The following is a 24,202-nucleotide window of genomic DNA, read 5'->3' as shown; positions in this document are numbered from 1 at the left end:
AAAAGGCTCATTTAACAAGTACTTGAACTTTTCAGAAGCAGAGACTTTTAATATACAGTAAGGTACTCATATTTCCTTTGATCTAATAATTTATTTATTTATTAAAGTACAAAGTTGTTTATATCCTATAATACAAAAACATTTAATAAAATATCAGCTGGCAACATAACAGATTCATGTTATTTTAAAAGGAATAATTAAGTAAGTGTATTTGGTATTTAGTTGAAATTATGACAGGCTATAAGATGAAACAAAATATCATCATCCAAAGACTTCACTGCCAAAGCATTTCCATTTGTTTCCGGTCTAATGAATTAGTTTCCCACCAAGTCCATGCAAAGTCATAAGGAAATAGATCTGGTCATCAAGCTGGTCAAAATATTTTTCACTTGCCTTTAGACCACTTCCTTCAGATGATTCCAACTGAGTTTTTTATTTGATTGATTCACTGATTCTATAAACAAAGCTATTAGTCTATTAGGAACTCTAAACCCTTTTGCCTAAAAGCAAGAATGTGGAGTTGGAAGCTGACGTGAGGCCTTGAGAGTATTTGAAGTATTTGTAAAATGACCTCAGGGCAACTCCATGCCCTAAAGGATGCTTTTAGTGTTTGCAAAAGCAGCAGGAAGTTCCTAATCCCTTTTTCCTTAAAAAAAGAGATAAATGTCTTTGGTTTGGGATCACAACATCCAAGGTCCAAAAAATCCTGAGTATTGCGAATACCACACAGGGGACTATTGGGAAAATAATATTGGCTTTAAGATTCAAAAGGGCTTATCTTTAAGCCAAAAAGGCACAGAAAGAAACACAAAGTGAATAAATTACTATTGGTCGGTTTATCAATTAACAACAATTCTAAGTGAGAGACCTAACAGGGAACCTTTGTGACAAAACATGCTGAGGAACAATTCATTTCTTTTTAAGCTGGAACAAACTGGAAAAGAAAACCTAGATACTATTCAAAAGTATATGGCTAACAAAATACATCTGTTCTCATTAACATTTTTTTCAGATACGTTCCCAAAGTTATCATGTAAACAGAATACAGAACTCTCCTTGAAATGAAAAATTATTTGCCACTAATTCATAAATTAATTTGGACTGACACTCAACTGATTTCTTCAAATAAAATTTTATGTCAATCAAAATATTCCAATCTGTCTTTAACCTAGACCAAGCTTTGACTCAGAATAAACCAAACTATGGGCCAAAGAACAGTTTCTCTGCCAAACACAGAGCCCTTTCCAGGAATCCGTAATCAACATGATTTCATACTTAGCTTTTAGTTGCATGGGAGTCAAGGGGTCATTGGAAAGGTTCTAGAATATCAGGAATTCAACAGGATGCTGCAACATCTTCATAATATGGAAATTATATTAAAAGTCAGGCACTGAAGAGATCTAACAGAGAATCTACTTCAAGAATACAGTATAACCTAGCTCAAAATTTTGTGAAGATGACCAGGCCATTAGGAGGAAAATAATTCATGTCTCTGCCTTATTTATTTTTTTTTTTTGCACAGTATAAGTAATCAAGAATACAAAGAATTCTCTGGTTTATAATGATTGAGTTCATCATAGCATAGAAAAGGTAATTTTACAGAAATAGATATAACAAAAATATGTATTATGTATGTATACATATATACTTACAAAACTTGATAATTCCTAAAACTCAAGCTGCATTTTTACGTTAAAAGTTTTACATTTTCTGTTTAACATCACTCGTAATAAGGGAGATGCAAATTAAAATCACCTCACCCCAGTGAGAATGGCACATCTTGAAACAACTAGTAACAACAAATGTTGGTGAGGATGTGGAGAAAAAGGAACTCTCCTGCACTGCTGGTTGGAATGCAAAAGTACAACCATTATGGAAAACTGTTTGGAGGTTCCTCAAACTGCTTAACATGGAGCTTCCCTTTGATCCAGCAATCCCACTCCTAGGTATCTACCCAAAAGACACAAAAACACAGATTGAAAAAGATACTTGCAACCCCATGTTTATTGCTGCTTTATTTACAATTGGAAAAACATGGAAGCAGCCCAAATGCCCAAAAGTAGATGACTGGATTAAAAAGATGTGGTGCAGGGCCCTCCCTGGTGGCGCAGCGGGTTAAAGCACAGCACTGAGAATCTAAAGCCGCTTCCGCATGAGTTCGATTCCCGCCTGCCCCGGAGGTGACCACGTGGCGTGGCAGACCTCTCCTGACCCGCCCGCTGCTCCCCTCAGCAGTGTACTTCGTCCATCTGCCTGTTCTGCTCCCCACTCTGTCTCTGGTGAAGCCTCTCGCCGCCCCTGAGCCTCTGGCCTGTACCCCAGTTCTGTATGCACAAATAAATAAATCTTAAAAAAAAAAAAAAAAGATGTGGTGCATATACACAATGGAATATTACTCAGCAACCAAAAAAAAGAAACACCTGTCTTTTGCAGCAACTTGGATGGAGCTGGAAAAGATCATGCTTAGCGAGATAAGCCAGAAAGAAAAAGAAAAATACCGGATGGTTTCGCTCATAGCAGGAGTATAATGGACCAGGCGAGAAAATAATAAGAATAATGAACAGCCACAAACCAGAGACATTTTATGGGGGTAGAGTGGGGAATGGAATCAAAAATGGGGGGATGGGGAGTGGGGAAGGAAGTGCACGGGACTATGGTGATGGCACACGGGTGATTCGGTGATGAGAAGTCCACGGGGATTACAACTGAGATAAAAACAAAAAAATATACAAAATGATGTAAAAATAAACTGTTATTTAAAAAAGAAGAAGAATCTCAATACACATTGCTGATTTGAACTGAGTGAGCAGTATAAAAAAAAGTTTTACATTTTCAAGTGGGATTCACGTCTAGAAACATCCTCATCCTCAAGGGCAAAGTGGTATGCCTGGTATGGTAAAAGCTGTAGCTTTGACTCTATGATACCAAAACATCTTGATGAAAGTCAAAAATCAGGCCACTGATACAAGGGCTTCAGTTACAAGTCATGGCTTGTAAAAGAAACATCAAAATCCCTAACTTCTTACTAGTCCAACCTTAATGATGTAGAGATCTGTCTTTTATAGGAAAATAAAAAATGTATTTAATACATGTAAAATATTCTAAATTACTTCCAACAGGATACTTTAATTAAACATATAAATGGTATTTTACATCAAACTTTTACCAAAAAGGCATATAACAACAAACTATGTCCTATACACTGTCAAAGTTTGGGCAAAGCACAATATTATCCTGTAAAGGAATTCTCTAGGAGTCAATGACTTTAAGAAGGCTTAGGGTTAAAGGTTCTTTCCTGCTGATTTATGAGATGTTTCTTTCAGCCATGCTCATGAGTAATTCTATGTGAGAGAAAAAGGCCATAATCTAGGTTTCTGCGATTTGCCATCTGAAAGCTTTCATTCTTCCAAAGAAAGAAAGTTATGACCTCTGACATCAGGCTATAGTGCTGAAGAAATCGCTCATAAATGTATGTCAGTAATGAAGCAGAAATCAATAATTTCATTTAATCTAGTGAACTATTAAGTAGCGGGAAACAATATGGTTGAAGAGATGAATATCTTTTTTTTTTTAAGATTTATTTATTTATTCATACAGAACTGGGGTACAGGCCAGAGATGTGGAGGGTGAGAGGGCTCACCAGAGACAGAGCGGGGAGCAGAACAGGCAGATCAACGAAATACACTGCTGAGGGGAGCAGTGGGTGGATCAGGAGAGGTCTGCCACGGCATGTGGATCACCTCCAGGGTGGGGATCGAACTCATGGTGAAGTAGCTTTAGCTTCTTAGTGCTGTGCTTTAACCTGCTGCGCCACCAAGGAGGGCAAAATGAATATCTTAATAACGCTTATGTATCTTAATAACACTTATGTATCATTTCATTAACATTAAAGTTTTGTCTGCATGTTTTATATTTTTAAAAATCATCATAATTTTCACTATCATATGTGAAACGTATTCAGCATTTTAAACTTAACACAAACTCCTTTTTAAAAAAATGTTTATTTATTTATGCATAAATAAATGGGGTACTGGCCAGAGTGCAGGGGTGGTGAGAGGATTCACTAGAGACAGAGCCAGGAGCAGAACAGGCAGATCAACGAAGTATACTGATGAGGGGAGCAGTGGGTGGGTCAGGAGAGGTCTGCCATGCCATGTGGTCACCTCCAGGGCAGGCAGGAATCGAACTCATGCGGAAGTGGCTTAAACTTCTCAGTGCTGTGCATTAACTCGCTGCGCCACAAGGGAGGGCCTACAACTCACCCTTTTTTTTTTTTTTAAGAGAGAAAGAAGGATGAGGAAAATGTAAAATATTAAATAAGAGCTGAGAATCTAAGTAAAAAGTATTCAGGTGTTCACTATACTATCATTCATTCATTTTCTGTAGATCTGAATTTTCAACATGAAAAACTGGAAAACAGTATTACATAACAAACTATCTCAGTTGTACATTCTACTGATGCACGAACACACTGTTTAAACAATATCTATGTATGAATTCCTTTCTATCACTAATTTACTATTGAGATTAAGCCTTTTTTAGAATTATTAAAATATTTTCAGACCCTATCATGGTAGGCTGCCAATAAGTAAATAATAGTGCTGAGTCAGAAATAAGCCTAAAAACAAAATTTTCCATCAGTCAGTAAATATTTCAGTGTTTACAATGCATCAAGACTCTTCTTAGGTGCTGTGGCAATAGAAAAGACTATTACTCAAGGCACTGAAAAATTCTACTAACTAGCACTTGCCTGAGACATTGAGGAAAGGAAGAAGTGTAGCTGGGAGGAATGCTGAGCAGTAAAAGAAGATACTCCGGATTATATAGAGAACTTAAGAGCAAGGTGTTTAAAAATTAGGCATGTAGTTTCTGAGATAGAGATTCTTTGACTCCATCCATATTCCAGTTTCTACAAAATGGTAGACTGAATAAACATGGATGCTTTCTCTCATGAAAAGCACAGAAATATAGGGTCTTCGTGGTGACTGAACCAGTTAAAGCAAAGCACTATGAAGTGATCTGCAGCCACTGTAGCATGAGTTAGATCCCCAGTGAAGTGACCCACATGGCTTTAGCAAACCTCTCCTGACCCACCCCGTGCTCCTTTCAACAGTATATTTTAGTCAATCTGCCTATTCTATTCCCCACTTTGTCTCTGTTGAATCATTTCACCCCCATGCACCTCTGGCCTGTACCCCAGTTCTTGTATGCATAAATAAATAAATCTTAAAAAAAAAAAAAAAAAAGCACAGAAATACTGGGCCTCCCTGGTAGCACAAGGGGATCTCACTGATCTCCTTCAGTGAGGCCACCATACAGGCCTCATCAGCAAAGCAGTCCTTTGGGGAAGTTCTTCCTGCCCACTTGTGTCTGTGCAGTGTCCTTCTCTTTCTGCCCCTGTTCCTAAAAAACCTGCACTTTAAAATTAACTAATGTCTCTGTCTCATGGAGAAACTCATCTGGGAAACTTGCTGCATGTCAATGAAAGGGGAGCTCTGGTGAAACCAAACCTTTCCCAGAGTGAACACAAGGACCCCACACTTACACTAATAATGACATCATAGGCATACAAAATATAAAGATGCAATGTGTCACACCAGCATAAACAGAGAGACTAAGGCATAAAAAAGAGTTTTGTAGGCTAGTAGTAAAGTTAACCTCACATCAATTCAAACTGAGTTATTATTAATTTAGGATCCTAATGCAGTCCCTAAGAAAATGCCTAAAAATGTAGGAAAAAGGAAGTGAAAAGTGAGTTAAAATAACTCATTACAAAAAGTTAACTAAACATAAAAGAAGGCAGTAATGGAGGAAATAAAGGCAAAAAAATGTATAAATCATTCAGAAAATAAATAGCAAAAAGAAATCTTTCGACATATCACATTCAATAATGTACAGAATATCTAAACAAAAGAGAAATAGTATAAATGATAATACTATAAACTAACTAGACCTAACAAATATAAAAAGGCATTTCACTCAATAAAAAGTCTTAAATACACATATATTTTCCAAAGGAAACTATAAATTAAGACCACAAATCTCAATATATTTTAATGATAAAATTAATACAAAATATATTCCCATCATAATGGACTAAATCCAGAAGTTTAAAAAAAAAAGGGAAAATATAGACATATGTAGAAATTGAACCACACACTCTTAATCAATGGACCAAGAGAAAAATAACAGGGTAAAAAAAAGAAAATGCTTATAGACAAATGAAAGTAAAGTAGAATATACCAAAACTTATGACATTTTGATAAAAGCAGTTCTTGCAGGAAGATATGTAGTTATAAATGCCTACATTTAAAAAGAAAGACCTCAAATGAATAACTTAAACTATACCTTGAGGAATTAGAAAAAGAAGTAAAAACTAAATCGAAACTAGCAGAAGGTAGAAAACAATAAAACTTAGCATGAAGATAAATCAAATAGAGATAATCAAGAGAACCAAAAATTGACCAAACTTAAACTAAACTAAAAGATAAAAAAGAGTGAAGACATTATAAATAATTAAAAGCAGAAACAAAGATGGGATATTACTACTGACTTTACAGAAATAAAAAAAGATAATATTATGAACATTATAATTTGTATGTTTGTACATGACAACTTAGGTGAGCATTTAAATTCCAAAAACAGCAACCTACCTATATGACTCAAGGAGAAATTGAAAATCACAAGTCATAAAAAAGTAAGGTGGCCCTCTCTGGTGGCACAGAGGGATAAAGCACAGCACTAAGAAGCTTAAGCCACTTCCTCATGAGTTCAATCCCTGCCCGCCCCGGAGGAGATACACATGGTGTGGCAGACCTCTCCTGACCCACCCGCTTCTCCCCTCAGCAGTGTACTTCACTGATCTGCCTGTTCTGCTCCCCACTCTGTCTCTGGTGAATCCTCTCACCCTCCGCATCTCTGGCCTATACCCCAGTTCTTTAAATAAATAAATAAATAAATCTTAAAAAAAAAAGTAAGGAAACAGGCAGAATCTGTAACCAAAATCCTATCAAGAAAAAAGGTCCAGGACCAGATGACTTCATTGGTGAATTCCACCAGATTTATGAAATCAGAATCACACCAATCTCTCTCAAATTCTCCCCAAAAATGGGATAGGATCATTTCTTAACACAGTCTACGAGGGTAACTCTAATGCCAAAGTTAGAAAAACATCACAAGAAAAGAAAATTGCAGACCAATATCCTTATGAATATACATACAAGATCTCAATGGCTAGCAAACTGAATGCAAAATCATACTATAAATCCAAGTAGGATTGATCCAGTCATGCAAAGTGAGTACAAAGGAAGAAAATTAATCAATTTTTAATTAGCAAAGAACTGGAATACACATTTCCTCCACAGAATACATACAAATGGCCAAATAAGCACATGAAAAGATGTCAGTATCACTCATCATTAGGGAATTATTAACCACACCCACAATAAGAAATCACTTCAAACCTACTAGGTTTGAATAAAATTGAGGGTTGAAGGGGAAGAAATAGCAATTGTTGGAAAGGATGTGGGGAAACTGAAATCCCTGGGCATTGCTACTGGAAACTTAAAATGGTACAACAGACACTGTAGCAAAGTTTTGTGGTTCCTCAAAATATTAAATGCAAAATCAGGAGGGTAGAGGGAGAGAAAGGTTAAATGTAGAAATATCCAAAGACTAGCAATTCCTCTTTTAAGTCTATACTCAAAATAACTGAAAAGAGGTACTCAAACAAATAACTATATGGCAATGTTGACTGCTGAATTTTTCATAATACCCCAAAGATAGAAACAATACAAGTGTCCATTGATAGAAAATAGCTAAACAAAATATGGTATATTATATGTTATATAATATATAATACAATGGAATCATTCTCATAAACAGTAGTGAAGTACTGACTGATACAATATGGATGAACCTTTTAAAATTATGCTGTGGGTCCTCCCTAGTGGCGCAGTGGGTTAAAGCACTGCACTAAGAAGCTGAGACCACTTCTGCATGAGTTCGATTCCCGCCTGCCCCGGAGGTTACCACATGGCGTGGCAGACCTCTCCTGACCAGCCCGCTGCTCCCCTCAGCAGTGTACTTCGTTGATCTGCCTGTTCTGCTCCCCGCTCTGTCTCTGGTGAAGTCTTTCACCACCCCTGAGTCTTTGGCCTATACCCCAGTTCTGTATGCACAATAAATCTTTAAAAAAAAAATTATGCTGTGGACATAAATCAAAAAGAACTGAAAACTCCATACATTATATGATTCCACCTTTATAAAACATTTAAATATGCAAATCCATGGAGGTAAAAAATGCATTAGTGGGCCCTTCCTGGTGGCACAGCAGGTTAGGATGCAGCACTGCAAGCTCCTATAGCTGCTTCAGTGCGAGTTCGATCCCCAGGCCTGGAGGTGATTCGCATGGCTGACAGACCTCTCCTGACTCCCCGCTGCTCCCTTCAGCAGTGTACTCTATTAATCTGCCTATTCTGCACCCCCGCTCTGTCTCTGGTGAAGCCTCTCACCACCCGTGAACCTCTGGCTTGTATCCCAGTTCTGTATGAATAAATAAATAAATCTTTAAAAAAAAATGCATTAGTAGTTGCAGTGGATGGGGGAGGTGAAATTTAGGGAAGGTATGAGGTTTCTTCTTGGGGTGATGGGACATATTCCGTAATTAGATAGTAGTGATAACATTTTGAATATACTAAAAACTATAATGATAAAAATACTGAATTATATATGCTATGTGAAGTTTATCTCAATAAAAAATCACCTGAGAGAAATGAAAAAAAATATATCTATAGAAAAAGTTGTAGACAAATGTCACAGAAGTATTATTAATCACCAAAAAGTAGAATTAAAATGTCTCTTAGTAATGGATAAATGCAAGTGGTAGATATACCCATACAATGAAATATATGAGTTTACAAAAAAACAAAAAAATGAAGTCCTCATACATGCCATAGCATGAACTTTGAAAGTATGTTAAATGAAGAAGGCAATTACAAAAGACCACATAATGTATTCTTTCATTTATATGAAATGTCTAGAATAAGCAATCCACAGACAAAATTTAGAGTAGTGATTCAAGATATGGGGAGAGAAATGGGCGGTATAGAATTTTTGGGGGGATGATGGATATATTTTGGAATTAGACAGTGGGGATAGATTCACAAAACTCACTTAATTGTACACTTAAAAGGGTGAACTCTGTGGTACGTGAATTCCATCTTAATAAAACTTGCTAAGATAAATTTCCATGCTTCTATGTTACTATGTCCCTCTTTCCCTGAAATAATAACCTGTGTTCAGCTACTTATCTAAAACTCAACCTCAACCTTTTGATTAGAAAAAAGCCTCACTCCATTGGCATTCCTTCAGGAACATATTGAAAAGCACTACTTTAGATCAAAGTTCCATCTAGATAAAAACTAAAAAATGCTGAGTCTCTAAAAGGACTTAAGCTCAGTCTCCTAGCACTGAGTTTATTAACAGAATAAGATATTCCATGAGGTATTACAGAACAGATAAAAATTGAAACACATTAGCAATTTTATTTTAAAACCATCTCTTTATTATAGCAACAACAAAACTTTGTGAGCACAGTCATAAAGGATGAGCTGCCTTTGCATGATAGCAAAAGTAGTGTTTTTAAAAATGAAGTTAAGAAATTGAAGAAATATACCCAGGGGCACAATTATTAGAGTTGTGACCATTGTTCAGGTGTGCTGAGTTCCAGTCATGAACACACAGTGTTTAAAGGAAGATGCTTCTGTGCCTTGTGTGGAAATGTGTGGATATCATCAAAATCCTAAATAGAGAAAAGAAAACAGTAACAGCACTAAGGCTGAGTTTGAAGGTACTTCTGGACCCTCCCTGGTGGTTCAAAAGGTTTAAGTACAGCACTATGGAGAAGTATCTTCAAACTCAGTGCTGTTACTCTATTCAGGATTTGATGATATGTACACATTTCCACACAAGGCACAGAAGCACCTTCCTTTAAACACTGTGTGTTTGTAACTGGAACTCAGCACACCTGAGCACTGGTCACAACTCTCGTAACTGTGCCCTGTGTACATCACCTATAAGCTTTATATTTCTTATTTGCAAGATAGAAATTCTTAAGATAATAAATTGTGATCTTTATTCATGGTACAGGAAGGCAGAATGAAACTGCAAGACAAGGTAGGAAGCAAGAACTGTATGACTCTAGGGTAAATTTTACAAAATCTTAGTCTCTTCTCAAAATGCTCATCACCTGTATTTTAACAGGTCTTTAAAGTTTAAAGGTCAATGGAAAATAATGATTTATTTTCTTTCTTTGATTTTATTTAATTTTTTAAAAAAGATTTATTTATTCATTCATACAGAACTGGGGTACAGGCCAGATTTGCGGAGGGTGAGAGGATTCACCAGGAACAGAGCGGGGAGCAGTACAGGCACAGGCAGATCGAGGAAGTACACTGCTGAGGAGAGCAGCAGGCAGGTCAGGAGAGGTCTGCCACACCATGTGGATCTCCTCCAGGGCAGGTGGTGATCGAACTCATGTGGAATTGGCTTAAGCTTCTTAGTGCAGTACTTTAACCTGCTGCACCACCAGGGAGGGCCCTGATTTTATTTAATTTTCTAAAAATGTCACCCACTTCTGAAAGTTATTTAAGTGGGGAAAACTTCTGTAAGCTTCTTTCTATCCTGATGAAGAATGGGAATCAATTCTATCAATAGTATGTTAAGAAAGTGGTTAAAACTCTACTACAATTAACTGTGGATCCATTTATAATTTCTCATTCTAGCATTTGAGAAGAGGTGAAGTGCCCTCCTCTTTTAAATATCAGACTTTCCAAGTTGACATCTTATAAAGTGAAATTAAGTTTCACAAACTTCATCTGCCTATATACTTTCTTTTGTGCATTAATTATCACAGTTTTCTAAAAATGTGGTAAATCATCCAGGTAAAAATGTTTTCAATAAATGATATCCCATCATAGAGATATATGAATTTAATGATCCCCCTGGTAAAACTTTTAGTAACCATACTGCTTTACTGTGAACACAACTGTACTGAAAGTATTACTGAGTCAGAACATAAAAATATGGCTTCCTTGGACATACATATGAAGAGTGAATTCTGAAAACAATAAACAGATTTAACTGGTGAGATTATATAAGAAATATTGTGATCTCATTTTTAAAAAGAAGTACCAACATGAAATACCAACATCAAAACATTTTTCTCCCCTATTACATGTCTACTTTGAGATGAATATTTTAATCAGAATTACTTTAAACCCAATCAGAAGAACTCAAGTTAATTCAGTTTGAAACCTGGGAGAGAAATTAAACCTTATCATTCTTAGTAGGGATTGGTGGTAGTTGTAGGGAGCTAGGATAGCCTATTTATATTAGATACTAACAATATATTAACAAAACTGTGTTACAATTAAAACATCATATTCTTAAAAACACCAGACCAGGCCCTCTCTGGTAGCGCAGTGGGTTAAAGCACTGCACTGAGAAGCTAAAAAGCCACTTCCGCATGAGTTCGATTCCTGCCTGCCCCGGAGGAGACCACATGGCGTGGCAGACCTCTCCTGACCCGCCTGCTGCTCCCCTCAGCAGTGTACTTCGTCGGTCTGCCTGTTCTGCTCCCCACTCTGTCTCTGGTGAAGCCTCTCACCGCCCCTGAGACTCTGGCCTGTACCCCAGTTCTGTATCTACAAATAAATAAATCTTTAAAAAAAACAAAAAAAAACAAAAACAAAAATACCAGACCAATAAACAACATGATACACTATGAATTATTAGCAGAGTTAGATACAGATTTGTAAAGTTATACCTGACATATACTATATTAACCTTCAAAGCAGCTCAACTATTCTGAACCTAACCATCTAGTCCTAGAAAAAGTAGCTAATTTTTCTAGACTCTTAAAATAGAACTATTTTAAATTATCAATATTGGTTTAAGGCCTATCTTCTCCAAAAGCAGATTCTCAACTCAGGTTGGTGGCAACATTATGATTCTTAAAAGTAGCAACCTAAATAATGGCCAAACTATTTTCATTTTTTAAATGACTTAAATGGATTTTCTGCAAAGTGACCAGATTCCACTTTAAAAAATGTATTTTGCTGGCTATATGTTTAACAAAATTCAAAAGCAAAGGCAATGTTTTGTTCAATATCCAACATAGGACATTTGCTTTCCCCAGCTACCCATTTTTACAGGTAAGACAATTAAGGCTCAAAATGATTGATAAGTTTAAACTCATTGAAGGTACCAGCAACAGAAAAGGTATTGTTTGTTTTCCCTGCCTTTTGACTATTTTTTCTACTTTTCCATACCATCTCCCAGCTAAAAATATATACCAAAAAGATACTAGGATTTGCCAACTTCATAATTTACTTATGAACAACAAGAACAACAACACAAACCCAGGAACTCAAGTACAGTAATATACTTCCTTCTATTTTGCATTTTTCCCTTCTTGAATTAAGTGATGATTTGTTATACTCCAAGTACTGTTCTGGAATACAACACATGGTATAAAAAAATACAGCCAATTTTGCTTGGTATGCAGTAATTCACTAAAAGACTCTGCTTTCTTTTCATCCATCTCAACTTGTCACGTAAGCCACTAGTGACCACTCGCTTTTACAGACTAAATCCAGATACATATATTCATAATATAAATACATATATTCAGAGTCACAACTATTGCTGGCATAAATATCTTTTTGAGATTGAAGGAGACAAAGAATATTAACTTGGGAAAGATGAAGACTAAAATCTCTGCCCAGTATTAATAAAATCTGGAACTAACATTTCAATAATAATCTCAATTTTGCCTGCAACTTATTGTGGGCTAGTTAACATATTATAGAGTCTAACTCATTTGCCTTTATTCACCTCCTCCCCTTGAGGTCCTCTGAAGATGCTACCATCATTATTACATCATTATTTTAGTTAGTCAAATTGTTTCTGCTCAAAACAAGGCTATGATACCACTGAATTAGCTGAAAAGGTTTCTGTGAAACATTCACCTAACTACCCACCTACCACATAGCAAATACTATTTTGTGGGCAGTTAATTTCATACAGTTTTACATCTTTCCAAGCAGAGCACCACAAGATATTTTAATATTTACCACAAATGAAGATTTCACATATCTTTTCTTTTTTTTTTTTCACATATCTTTTCAACTACAATAGTCACTACATCAAGAAAATAAAAGGCTAAAAAGAAAACAGGCAGAGTAAATAGGGTTAAATGAAATTTGTGTTTACTTCCTGACTGAATGTCCCTGAGGAAAGACCAATGTATTAAAATCAAAATGAATGGGATCACAGAAGGGTGAACACTTATTAGCAGTTTTCAACACATGGTCTATTAAAAAAAAAATGGAGAGGCAATATCATTCCAACTTCGATAATACACTAAAAAGAAGTAGACTAGCAAGCACAAGACAAAACGGTTAAACTAACTAATGGCCCAGTAAAATTTCAAAAGAAGTTTTCTACTACTTTCAGAAACATCAGTGATTTTCAGCCAGGGCTGATGTGCCTCCCAAGACAAGTTTTGGTTGTCACAAGTGGGAGAGGTTGCTGTGGCATCTGACAGAAGTCAAGGATGCTGCTCTATATCCCACTAACACAAGAAAAACATCACAAGGAAGGCGTTATCTAGTCCAAAATGTCAATTGCATCAAAGCTGAGAAATTCTGAGAAATGTAATCCATAGAAATATTTTTTTTTTAATGTTTGAGTAGATGATCCATTGATCCACTAATTAAGCTAAAGGGGGAAAAACAGTCTTTAAAACAAAAGGCTATTTTGGATGATGATTCCAAAAGGATATGATCTACTTAGAGAAAGTAATTGGCAACAAGCAGCACCATTAAAAAAAAATTATCATGCCCTTCCCAGTGGTGCAGGGGGTTAAAGCTCAGCATTATGAAGCCTCTGAGTTCTGCTCTTGGCCAGGGAGCTGACCCACACCGCGCAGCAGACCTGCTGCTCCCCTGAGCAGTGTGTTTCAGTCAATCTGCCTGTTCCATTTCCACTGTTTCTGGTGAATCCTCTTACCCTCCCAGCCCCTGCACCTCTGGCCTGTACCCCAGCTCTTGTATGCAAAAATAAACAAGTCTTTAAAAACAAAATGTCACACCATTTTAATAGGGATTGACTATAGCTTCATAGCAAACATTTCTTTAAAAAAATGTCCTGTCTAGAACTAAGGAGTAATGATAAAAGTTTGAAATCAGAACTCTAAACAGTGGTTACATTCTTCAACAATCACTTGAATAACTCAGTCACTACAAATATATACATACGGAAATATATAAATGTTAAAGCTATATACATACATACACACACACACACACACACACATATATATATATACATATATATAAGGTAAACCTTCCAGAAACCCAGTAAACATTTTAACACACGCCTTCTGCTCATCATTTAAAGGTCATCAAAAGCAGTTTCTAAGAACATGAATTTTTTTTTAAAAAAAGAAAAAAAAAACAAGGAATGTAAAAGTCAGGAAAGTATTTGTCAGATTAGTGTCAGACCTTTGTAAGGATGCCGCCTTTATCCTCTGCAAAACATATCTCTGTGGTGTTTTACTTGGCTACAGAATTGCAGTCACTGAAGTAACTTGGTATGTTTTTACCTTTTTTGTATATCACCATTGTCAACTGTTAACAGAGTTTGCTCTGTGCAGATTAACACTATAGAACTGCCAAAATCACTTCAATAACTGCAATTGTATCTTTCTCTTCCACTCATATTTACTGAGTTTTTAAAATGTTTTAACTAAAAGTCTGCAAACCACAAACTTTCAAAGTATTAAAATGTCTTGATAAGTCTCAATAACGATAGCTGTTTTTAAAATTCATACGAGCTACAACAATATACTGACTTCACATTATTTTTTTCATATCAATATGCCAATTTATATGCCAATTTAAAAGTTGAAAGTAATCAATCCTAGTTAAGTGATCCTATGAGAGGTAAAATCTTCCCTTAAAACCCACAGTCAGGCTCTCCCAGGTGGCGCAGCAGGTTAAAGCACAGCACAAAGAAGCTTAAGCCACTTCCACATGAGTTCAATCCCTGCCTGCCCCGGAGGAGATCCACATTGGGAGGCAGACCTCTCCTGACCAGCCCCTGCTCCCCTCAACAGTGTACTTCGTCTATCTGCCTGTTCTGCACCCCACTCTGTCTCTGGTGAATCCTCTCACCCTCTGAATCTCTGGCCCGTACCCCAGTTCTGTACAAATAAATAAATCTTTAAAAAAAAAAACCCACAAAGCAATACAGTTTTCAAAAAAGTAACCTCTAAAGCATTTACTTATTGAGTGAAATAGTCTTTCCACCTAAAATCCTCCTTAAAAGGCTTGTTTTTTGCTATGCTTTTTTACTGCTTTGGAGTTCATCAACAGACCCAGCTGTTAAATTCAGGAGCAATGACAACAAGTCCCTGAGCAAACAACTGCTGAGAGGATGGCTCTTTAAAATATTCAGAAGACAGTTGACAAAAGAGGGCCATACTAAATACCCTTTCAAAATTCCATTAAGGAACTGGACAGAAATAAACACACCTAAATATATCTTAAAGAAAAATTATATTTCTCCCCCTCATTGGATACAGCATGGCTTAAAAAAAAAAATCCAACAATTTGAACAACAGTGAGATAGTGTTACAGGTCTCTGAAGATGAGAAATGATCCTTACTAATCATAAGTGCAAAGTGGGAAAAACTGGTCCAATTACCCAGAGATTATGAGACATCTGATAAAGCTTTTAAGTAGACAGACATTAAGGACCAAGTGTCATTGTAAATAAGACTGTAGAATTCTATGTGCTTCTACTTTCTTGACTCAACTTATGCTATTTAAAATGGTCAGTTTTTATGATAATCATGTACTTTTGAACCATACCCCTTCTTTTTAAAGATGATTTTTTCTAGTCGCAGAGAGCATCATCTATACGATCTCATATGTAGTGCTGAGACTGATCTCTCTAAATGTCTCAGTTCTGTTTTATTTTTTCAAAAATCATTAAGATTTCTGCATGTGTCAGCATTCTTGAATTAAAGCAAGTAACTGTTAATAGTTTGATTTCAAGTAAACACACACACAGGAAAGAGACACTATCCCTCACAGCAGCCACAATTCTCAATTAAAAGTGAAAATGTATCAAAATTTTCCCCACCTTGGATCCAGGGATATCAACAAAATTCAAATCTAGGCTTTTTCATTGTTCTTATCTTTCTTGTGTCAATATATCACTGATTCTCTCTCTTTTTAAACACAACTCTTAAGTGTAGTCTATATCAAATTTTGGGTTATAATCTATATATTATTCCTTAAATTAGAACCATATTCACAGAGCTTCTCATGAATCTCACAAAATCCCTCAAGTTTCTTCTCAATTCAAAAATGTTATTTAAAAAAAAAAACACACCTTCATCCTTTTAAAGGAAACAATTACCACTAGCTATAAAAATGGACTCCTAAACAAGTTATAAAAATGGATCCCGAAACAACTTTATGAAAGCCAAAACTAATCTCATTTTTTAATTAATCCATCATAAAATATAATAATTCATATGGCCTTCCAGCTACAAATGCTCAATAATAATGAAAAATTATTTTTCACTCAAGTAAACAGTACTGAAAAACCTAAGAAATATAAGCCAGCTTTATATTCCTTTTCCCTCTATCCTAAGACTTCAGTTTCCACCTTTTATGGAAAGGAAATAAACAACTAGCTTCCTGTTCAATCACTAGCTTACAGCCAGTCTTTTACACATCACAGAACACAATCCGCCTCCTCCTCACTTCTCTCAAATGTCTCTTATCTTCATTTAAACTTGTTGAAATATGAGACCGTTTTACCCCACTAATGCTTTCCTATGAAATTTGCCTTACTTATTTCACCACGAAGAATGCAAGAAACATCAAGGTGTCTATAGGCATTTTTTACTCCAAAAAATATTTCAGTTAAGTTATTTATTCAGTGAAGACTTGGTATCCATGAAAGTGAAATTTTGCTTTGCCTAACTATTGAAATTTATAGGAAATGGTTTAATCTTCTGTTCCTGCTATTGTACAGCTAGAAAAAGGGCCTCCCACATCACTCCCTTTCTGTTCTAATTACATGAAAACGTAAAATGACTATCAATAAAAAGGATTACCTTAAAAAAAAAACTAAATATTACTTTAACCCTATACTTTCCTTTAAAAATGGGTTGTCTTAGAAAAACTTGAGTTAGACAAATTCTTTTGTGCTTGGATGAACAACAGGAAAGCAAAGCCTCCAGGCCTTTGGGGAGGAACCTTGTCCCCACAGTCCAGCTCTGATGTGCCTGGGAGATAAGGCTCCATAGTGACACTTAAGGAAAGGCCTGTTCACATTTGAATTTCTGCATTCCTCAAGAACAATTCATGGCAATAACTAACTTTGCAGAAGAACTACATGAAAGCTTTGGCCAATGAATGAGGGTCATCTGCTCTTTATCACAAGGGTAAACCTCATCCTGGCCACTTTCTAACCTTTTAACCCTGTGAATTCCTAATTTACACATGAATAATGGAATTCTTGCCTAGAGTGCAACTTTCAGCTTCTAGTTCCTAAGTTTAGAAATCAAGACTTGACAGTCTCTGTATTAAATATCTAAAACTTGTACAAATAAAAAAACTTTAGCTTTCCAGGTGCTCATTTCACTTCAGAACCAAAATAAATGCGTGTTGACAAAATCTCTGACCAGAAAATAAAAAGAACACACTTACTCCCTGCTATCAATAACTGGGAGGGAACTATTTAAAAACAAAACAAACAAACAAAAACAGTAACAACAAAACCCACACACCAGAACGGCTAACTTAATGCCTACCCTGTTCCTGTTTAAAATGCATAACATCTCTACCCTGAATACAGGATAGTCATTTGAGCCTGCAGCATTGGATCTTATCAGAGAGCAGAACTAACTTTGTGAATTTATAATATCTAAGAAGCCCCACATTTCTAAAGAAAAAGCTAAAATCACTGTGCATTATATTTTAAATCCACAACACTAACTGCAATCTCCTAGCAAAATGCTGCTCAGAGTTAAATAAACTGAATGAATATGAAATAATTGTTCCCTCACTAGTAGATTACAGTTGGTATTCAATAACAATGAAATATCCTACATAACTTCATTGGAAAGTTGTTTATATTATGGAAACTACCACAAAATGGTTCAAATCTAATCAAGTATTTATTATTGATAATTTTTATAAAGATACACAAATTTAAATATAGTAAAGGAGCCTGTATTAATAGTTGTTAAAACTGTTCAGATGTTATTTATGAAGTTTGAAAGCACTGTGTGTTTTCAACATATTTCTGAGTAAGGAAGAGTTCTGTCAGGCTTCTCAGGAGGTCTTGGAAATAATGTGTGGTCGTGACAAATGCTCCTTCTTTTTCTAGGCCTATTTGATCCCCCCCCCCCAACTTTTCATCCTGTCCCCTTCCTCTCTGACAAGGAAATAATACAAATTCCTGGTATGAAAATGCAAGTTTTCACAAACCCAAAATGATGGGAAAATGCAACTCTACGGTTAAATTAGACAAAATGAACAGAACATTAGCATAAAAAGCAGTATTCTGAAAATAACACTTTACAGAAAAAAACATTATTCAACTTCCCCAATAAAGAATTTTAGTCAAAGATTACATTAAAAAAAAAAAAGTCTGCCAGGAATTTTCTTGGAGGGATTAGAATTGAAAGCTTTTTATTGTCCTGACATACTTCAATATTTAAAAAAAAAAAATCAGTGCTTGTAGTTTAGTTTCTACAACAAATCATTATTTACAAATAAGCATTATGAGAGGGGATAAGTGTGATCACGGACTGTTAAAGTCTCCTAGGAAACCTCTTTCTATTTTCAACTGTATAGTTCTTGAAGAAATTGTTTCCTAAAGATTACTCTTTATCTCAAGAGCCCCTTCTTATTGTTCATCCTTTAAATGATCCATTTGTAAGTAAAGTACAAATCTCGTCTGTGGATTGACAGAATATTTAGCCAGGGTATCTATAACACTATTTCTAATATACAGTTATTGGGTTTAAGATTGAAATTGTGTATTGTAATCTTGAGTGCTGCATGTTTGATTGCTTGAAAGAGGAGGGGGGCAGCTGCAGTGGGAACAAGGAGTGCCTACCCATTTTAAGGCCCATCTTTACCCTCCACAGTTATCACATCAACCACCAAGCAATGGATCACTTGGACAAATGGTTGATCTGATGGAGTTGTTAATACAAGGGAAATCATAAGACAGCAACTCTACAACAATTGGGAAAAAGCGGGCAGACCTGGTTTAAAGTCTATCACACATAATTTGGAAATGGCATACTCTCTGTCCTTCCCAGCAGAAAAAGACTAGAGATACTTCAAAGGCTTGAGAGTTACTGATCAATGGCCCCTCTTTATAGTTAAAAAGCAACATGGGAGATCTTAAAGCAGTCTGAGAAATGGAAGATTGGGCTATAAGAAAGATTTGGTATTCTAGAGCCATCTATAAAATATACATATTTGCTTGTAATTTTAAATTGTAATCACTAGTTTCCAAAAGAAGAGACTGTAGATCAATTTTCTGCTGTGTTGCGAAACTTCTATACTAAAATGTGTTTGAAACACTTAAATTTATATAAAGCTACATCTCCAGATTTAGGTCTTCTATACCTAATTTGACTTTTGTTTCACTCATTTGAATTTACTTTCCCTCAGATTTCTCTCTGTGTCTTAGCATCAGCTATTATCTCCAGGAGAAATCTTAATGATTATGTGATCCTTAGTTATTATATTAGGAGTCAAGAAATCATCAAAATATAGCAAGAAAAAAGTTAACAATCAAGAACTTAAAACTTACTTGATAAGGTAAGATGAGCTTTTTGACTAAGAATGGCTCCATACTTGTTCATTGCCAAGCACTGATAAAATCCTTCATCAGCTTGTTCTCCTCGCTTGCCTTCTACCTCAGTGATGTATAAAGAGCCATTAGACAGAACCTGGATCCGTTTATTTTCAGATACTTTTGCTCCATTTTTCAACCATGTGACCTTAATGGGAACTTCTCCGTGAGCCTGGCAATCTAAAGTCACTGGCTCCTTTCTTGTGACAGTTACATCCTGTGGTTCTTTTATAAAAAACAGTTCACTAAAGCACCACACTCCTGTAAAGAAAAGGGGGGAAAAGTTTATCCAGAATTATAGAATAATTTTAACACACAATTATAAACAAATCATATTACTTACACATTAATAAACCAAGCTTATGAGTGAATCTAAGTTTCAAGAAAACTTTTCAACAAACCAAACCTATCATCTTTCACAAGCACTTTAAAATTTCAGTAATTTCTATGTCGCATAAGAATTCTGTTCTCAAGCTCCTTGCTGGAGTTTCAAAATCAGGAAAACCCATGAACACAAGCTGTGTGCTACTTTTACAAGCTTGTCAAAAAGATCTTGAACAGAGTAAGTCGTAAAAGTCTAATTTTACAAGAAATCATTAGCAAAACTCCAACTCTGTGAACAAGCAAGTTTATTTCCTTGTCCCTTGAAGTGTTTTTGGAGCCGTTGGCACCTACTCCTTTGGGAAGTGCATTTATCTTTTGTGACAAATTACAAGTTTGCATTTTGATATAAAAGAAACCCATTTAGAAAATTTCTGTAAAGTAAGAGAAATATTTAGGGGCTGTTGACTTTGAAAAGCTGGTAATGCTTGCTACTTTTACTCAGTGGGTGATCGAATTGGGAAACTTAATTTTTTTTTTAAACTTCCAAGTGTTTGGAGAAGTGTCACTAATTAGTCTTTACTGTCTAATAGGGATAGGAAATTGTTTAACTAACCAATATTCATTTTTATCAGAACAGAGGAAAGGCTTTTTATCTTAAGTATACAAATCCTCCCCAGCCCCTGCCAGGGTAAGGGATCCCATGATCCCCTGATATCATGTCACCTCCTGCCTTCAGTGCAAAGGTTGGCTTAAAGTCTTGGGTATTGAAGGAGTTCTGTGAAGTATGAGGGATTTGGGGAGAACGTTTCATCTTTCTTCTGGTTGTTTTGAATTCATGCCTACAAACGATCAGCACTGATTTCCCAGTTTCTCATCAAGGCAGATTCTTGGAATCTTTACACACCAGTCCTGCTCCCACGCCCAGGCTTCGGACTTCCCTTAAGGTATGCCTAGGGCGAAGCGAGCGTCCCTAACAGCCCCCAACCGCAAGGACTACTCCGGAAGGCGCCCATTGTGTTTCCGAGTCACATCTGACTTTGATCCTTTTCTCATGCTAACAGAAAACTAACCTCTCCTGGAAAGCCACAAGTCCAGGGTTTGTAACCTGTAAATAGTAAAATAACCAATTCTCCTGAACTCACCCCCCTCCATCACTTTATTTATTTACTTTTTAATCTGAGAATAAACCGACACAGATGCAAAGGGAAAAATGCGTTGGTCAAAGTTTGTGCAAGGCTAACCTGGTTGTAAGAAATAAATCGCATATGATACATTCCTTCCCCTCTGGAGGATAAATCGGCCACGCAAGTTCGCTCCCTCTGCTCTTCCCAGTCCCACCTTTCTCATCTCACTGACGCCTGGTCGGGTAAACCTGCTGACCCCAATACTGACCTCACCTATTCTCTGCCTGAGCGCCCCGTCGCCCCCGTTCTAAAGCGCAGGGAAGCCCCCACTGCAAACAGCGGAAGCCTTGCGGAACCACGGCGCCCCTTGCGTGGCGAAGCTGCCACTAAGGAAACAATATAAATAAAGCCACGTGCGGCCTCGGCTGTCCCGGCTGGCGGGCGGCGACCAGTCCCGCTGACCGCAGAGGCGAGGACGCGGCCCGAGCACGGACAATGGCGCGAGGGGGAAAAGAGGAGAGTGGACAGCGGCGGCCAGGACAGCGGCGGCCAGGACTCCGCAGCCCGCGGCACGGGGAGCCCGGCTGGGAGGGGGCGTGCGCTGGGAGAGGCGCCCTCAGCCCAGCCCGCGCCACAGCCTAGTCCCGCGGCAACTCGCGCCAACAGAGGCTCGCGACCGGCGGCAGGATGGGGGCAGGGACCGCAGTCAGCACCGCAGTGGAGACCCCGCGGTCCTCCCAACGCCCCCAACCACATACCCGCCTTCCTCTCTCCCCTCACCCCACTCGCGCCTGCTCACTCCCACAGCCAAGGAAGAAAGCGCGCCTACCTGGAATGGAGCCGAGGAGCAGGAGCGCGCGGAGCAGCATCCCTGGCTGCCGCAGCCGGGCGAGGGGTCGCAGAGAAGGCGCCATTCAGCGGGGCTGCGCGGGCATGCTCCCCCGCCGGCTCGCAGCTGCTGTCCGCCGGCCCCCGCCTTCGGGAGCTCCCCGCGCCGCAGCTGGACGCGCGCAGCCTGGGCTTCCCGCTCCGTCACCTACCGGCTTGGCGCGGCGCGGCGCGACCGGCGGCTGGTGTCTGGTCGCGGTGAGGCCGGCGCACGGACACCCGCTCGCGGGAGGAGGGGGCCTGAGAGTCCGGCCCCGGGGCGGAGTGAGGCGGTGGCTGGAGGGGGCGGGGGCGGCGGAGTGGACAGCGCTGCCGCTGCCGGCCTGGGGACTACTTTCTACATCTGGCCCCTGGTCTGGGGACCGCGAGGTCGGCACGGCCGGCGGAGGGAGACGCTGGGAGGGGGCCCGTGGCGGCCGGGTCGCGGCCCCGGGGGGAGGGGGCGGGCCGGCGGCCCCCGCCGGACAATGCACCTGGGGGTCAAGCCCCGGCTGTGGGTCTTCGGCCCGCGTCCCCGCCCCCTCTGTCTCCCCGCCACCGTCGAGGACAGAGCCACAAAGGCCGAGCCGGCCGGCCCTGCCTGCCCCCGGGGCCCCTCTCCTGCCGGATTGTTTAGGATTCGGGGAAGGAGGAGGCGGGGTGGGGAAGGGATGGTGTTGAGAGACGTGGAAAGGCCGGAGACTTCTCCCCTGATGGCCCCTGCCCATCCCCCCTCCTCCTCTCACACGCCGAGGCCCTTTGGAGGGAAAACTGACTAGTTCCCACTTGAGAGATTTGTCAACTCCACTGGAGGCATCTCCGGGTGATAAGCCCCGACTTTTGAGGACGTTTCTTATCCTCCCTGCCCCCATCAGTGCAGCACTAGCTGAGAAAATCGCCGCAGCGTACCCTGAAATGAACAACTATCTTTGGGGGAGACCTTTTATGATCTTCCTCAAGTTAGTCAAATTCTTTTATTCATGAGAACTGTGCACACAAAAGGCCCTGTCCTAAGAGTTGAGGCGAGATCAAGAGACTACATTCTTAGAGCTTACTGGAGAGGGTGAATGGGGGGCAGACTTCAGACCACCTGGTTAGAAGTTAAAACTCATCGGGAAAGACAAATGTGCGTTTTTCACATCTCTTAAAAGTAACACTAACCAGAAGTTTAAATATGTATTCTAAAAATGTAATCACATTGCTTAACGTGTGGAGATTTACATGTGGATTAGCGTTGTTAATTCAAAACTGAATCTATGGCACATGATGAGGGCATAAGGCTAAAAGCTAAACTTAATGAAAGCTGCTGGCAGAAATCTAACTTTTGTCGTGGAGACACCAACAGCACCTTTAAAGCTTGTTCCAAAAATCCTTATTAAAAAAAAAAAAAAAGCGGAGGGTAGGGGGAGGGAAGCAACAGTTTTAGAACATCTGCTGGGAGAGCGGCTCTTCTCTTTCCTGGAAGTTTATTATAACAAGGATTAGTCTATTTCATCTTAACTGCATGTAAAACAGCAATAGCCTCCTATACATTGCAGCCAAAAATTTACTTATTAGATGTATCTGAACTATTTCTAAACATCCAAATTAGAGGCTCATGGAAACAAGGATGTTTCATATCACTTTGCAAGGATGTTTTAAGTAGGTGATAAATCAAATTTACACAAAATGATATTAGCTGTTTGCTGCTAAACTAGATTTTTTTTAATTGCATGACATTATTCTTCTCTTGATTCCCCCTTCTTTTAGTTCCTTAAAACTGACCCTAAGTGCGCATATTTCCTGGATAAAAATTTCTAATAAGATGCTTTTATGCTCCCTTTCTTGAATAAATCAGACGAATAAAAGCTAGGCAGGGAAGAGAGAAGCTAAAAAGCAAGGGCAGAACTTTTTTTTTTAACCACCACTTTGCCTTTTCTTTAATATTT

At 38.3% G+C, this 24,202-nt stretch overlaps 2 protein-coding genes across 2 annotated transcripts in view; both read right to left on the bottom strand.

Moving 5' to 3' along the window:
- The window catches only part of PRTG (protogenin), a 129,001-nt gene extending 106,680 nt beyond the window's left edge, over positions 1–22,321 (bottom strand). Inside the window, exons 1-2 of the mRNA XM_004687527.1 lie at positions 22,237–22,321; positions 19,918–20,220 (exon numbers count right to left, since the gene is read on the bottom strand). Of these exons, the coding sequence (XP_004687584.1) occupies positions 19,918–20,220; positions 22,237–22,321 (388 nt within the window). The remainder of the gene's footprint in view (positions 1–19,917; positions 20,221–22,236) is intronic.
- Positions 22,322–23,146, bottom strand: LOC105853980 (formin-like protein 18). The gene has a single exon (XM_012728531.1). The coding sequence runs from the start codon at positions 23,144–23,146 to the stop codon at positions 22,322–22,324; it is 825 nt and encodes a 274-aa protein (XP_012583985.1).
- Between the last annotated feature and the right edge of the window lie 1,056 nt (positions 23,147–24,202).

Source organism: Condylura cristata, unplaced genomic scaffold, assembly GCF_000260355.1.
Source record: "Condylura cristata isolate star-nosed mole 26May11 unplaced genomic scaffold, ConCri1.0 scaffold00023, whole genome shotgun sequence".
NCBI lineage: Eukaryota > Metazoa > Chordata > Mammalia > Eulipotyphla > Talpidae > Condylura > Condylura cristata.
Note: the sequence above shows the minus strand (reverse complement) of the source record. Positions and strands in the feature narration are given on the sequence as shown.

Bases quoted from the DNA above. Each gene is read 5' to 3' on its own strand.
- LOC105853980 (XM_012728531.1), bottom strand. From the start codon at position 23,146: ATGGGGGCAGGGAGGATAAGAAACGTCCTCAAAAGTCGGGGCTTATCA.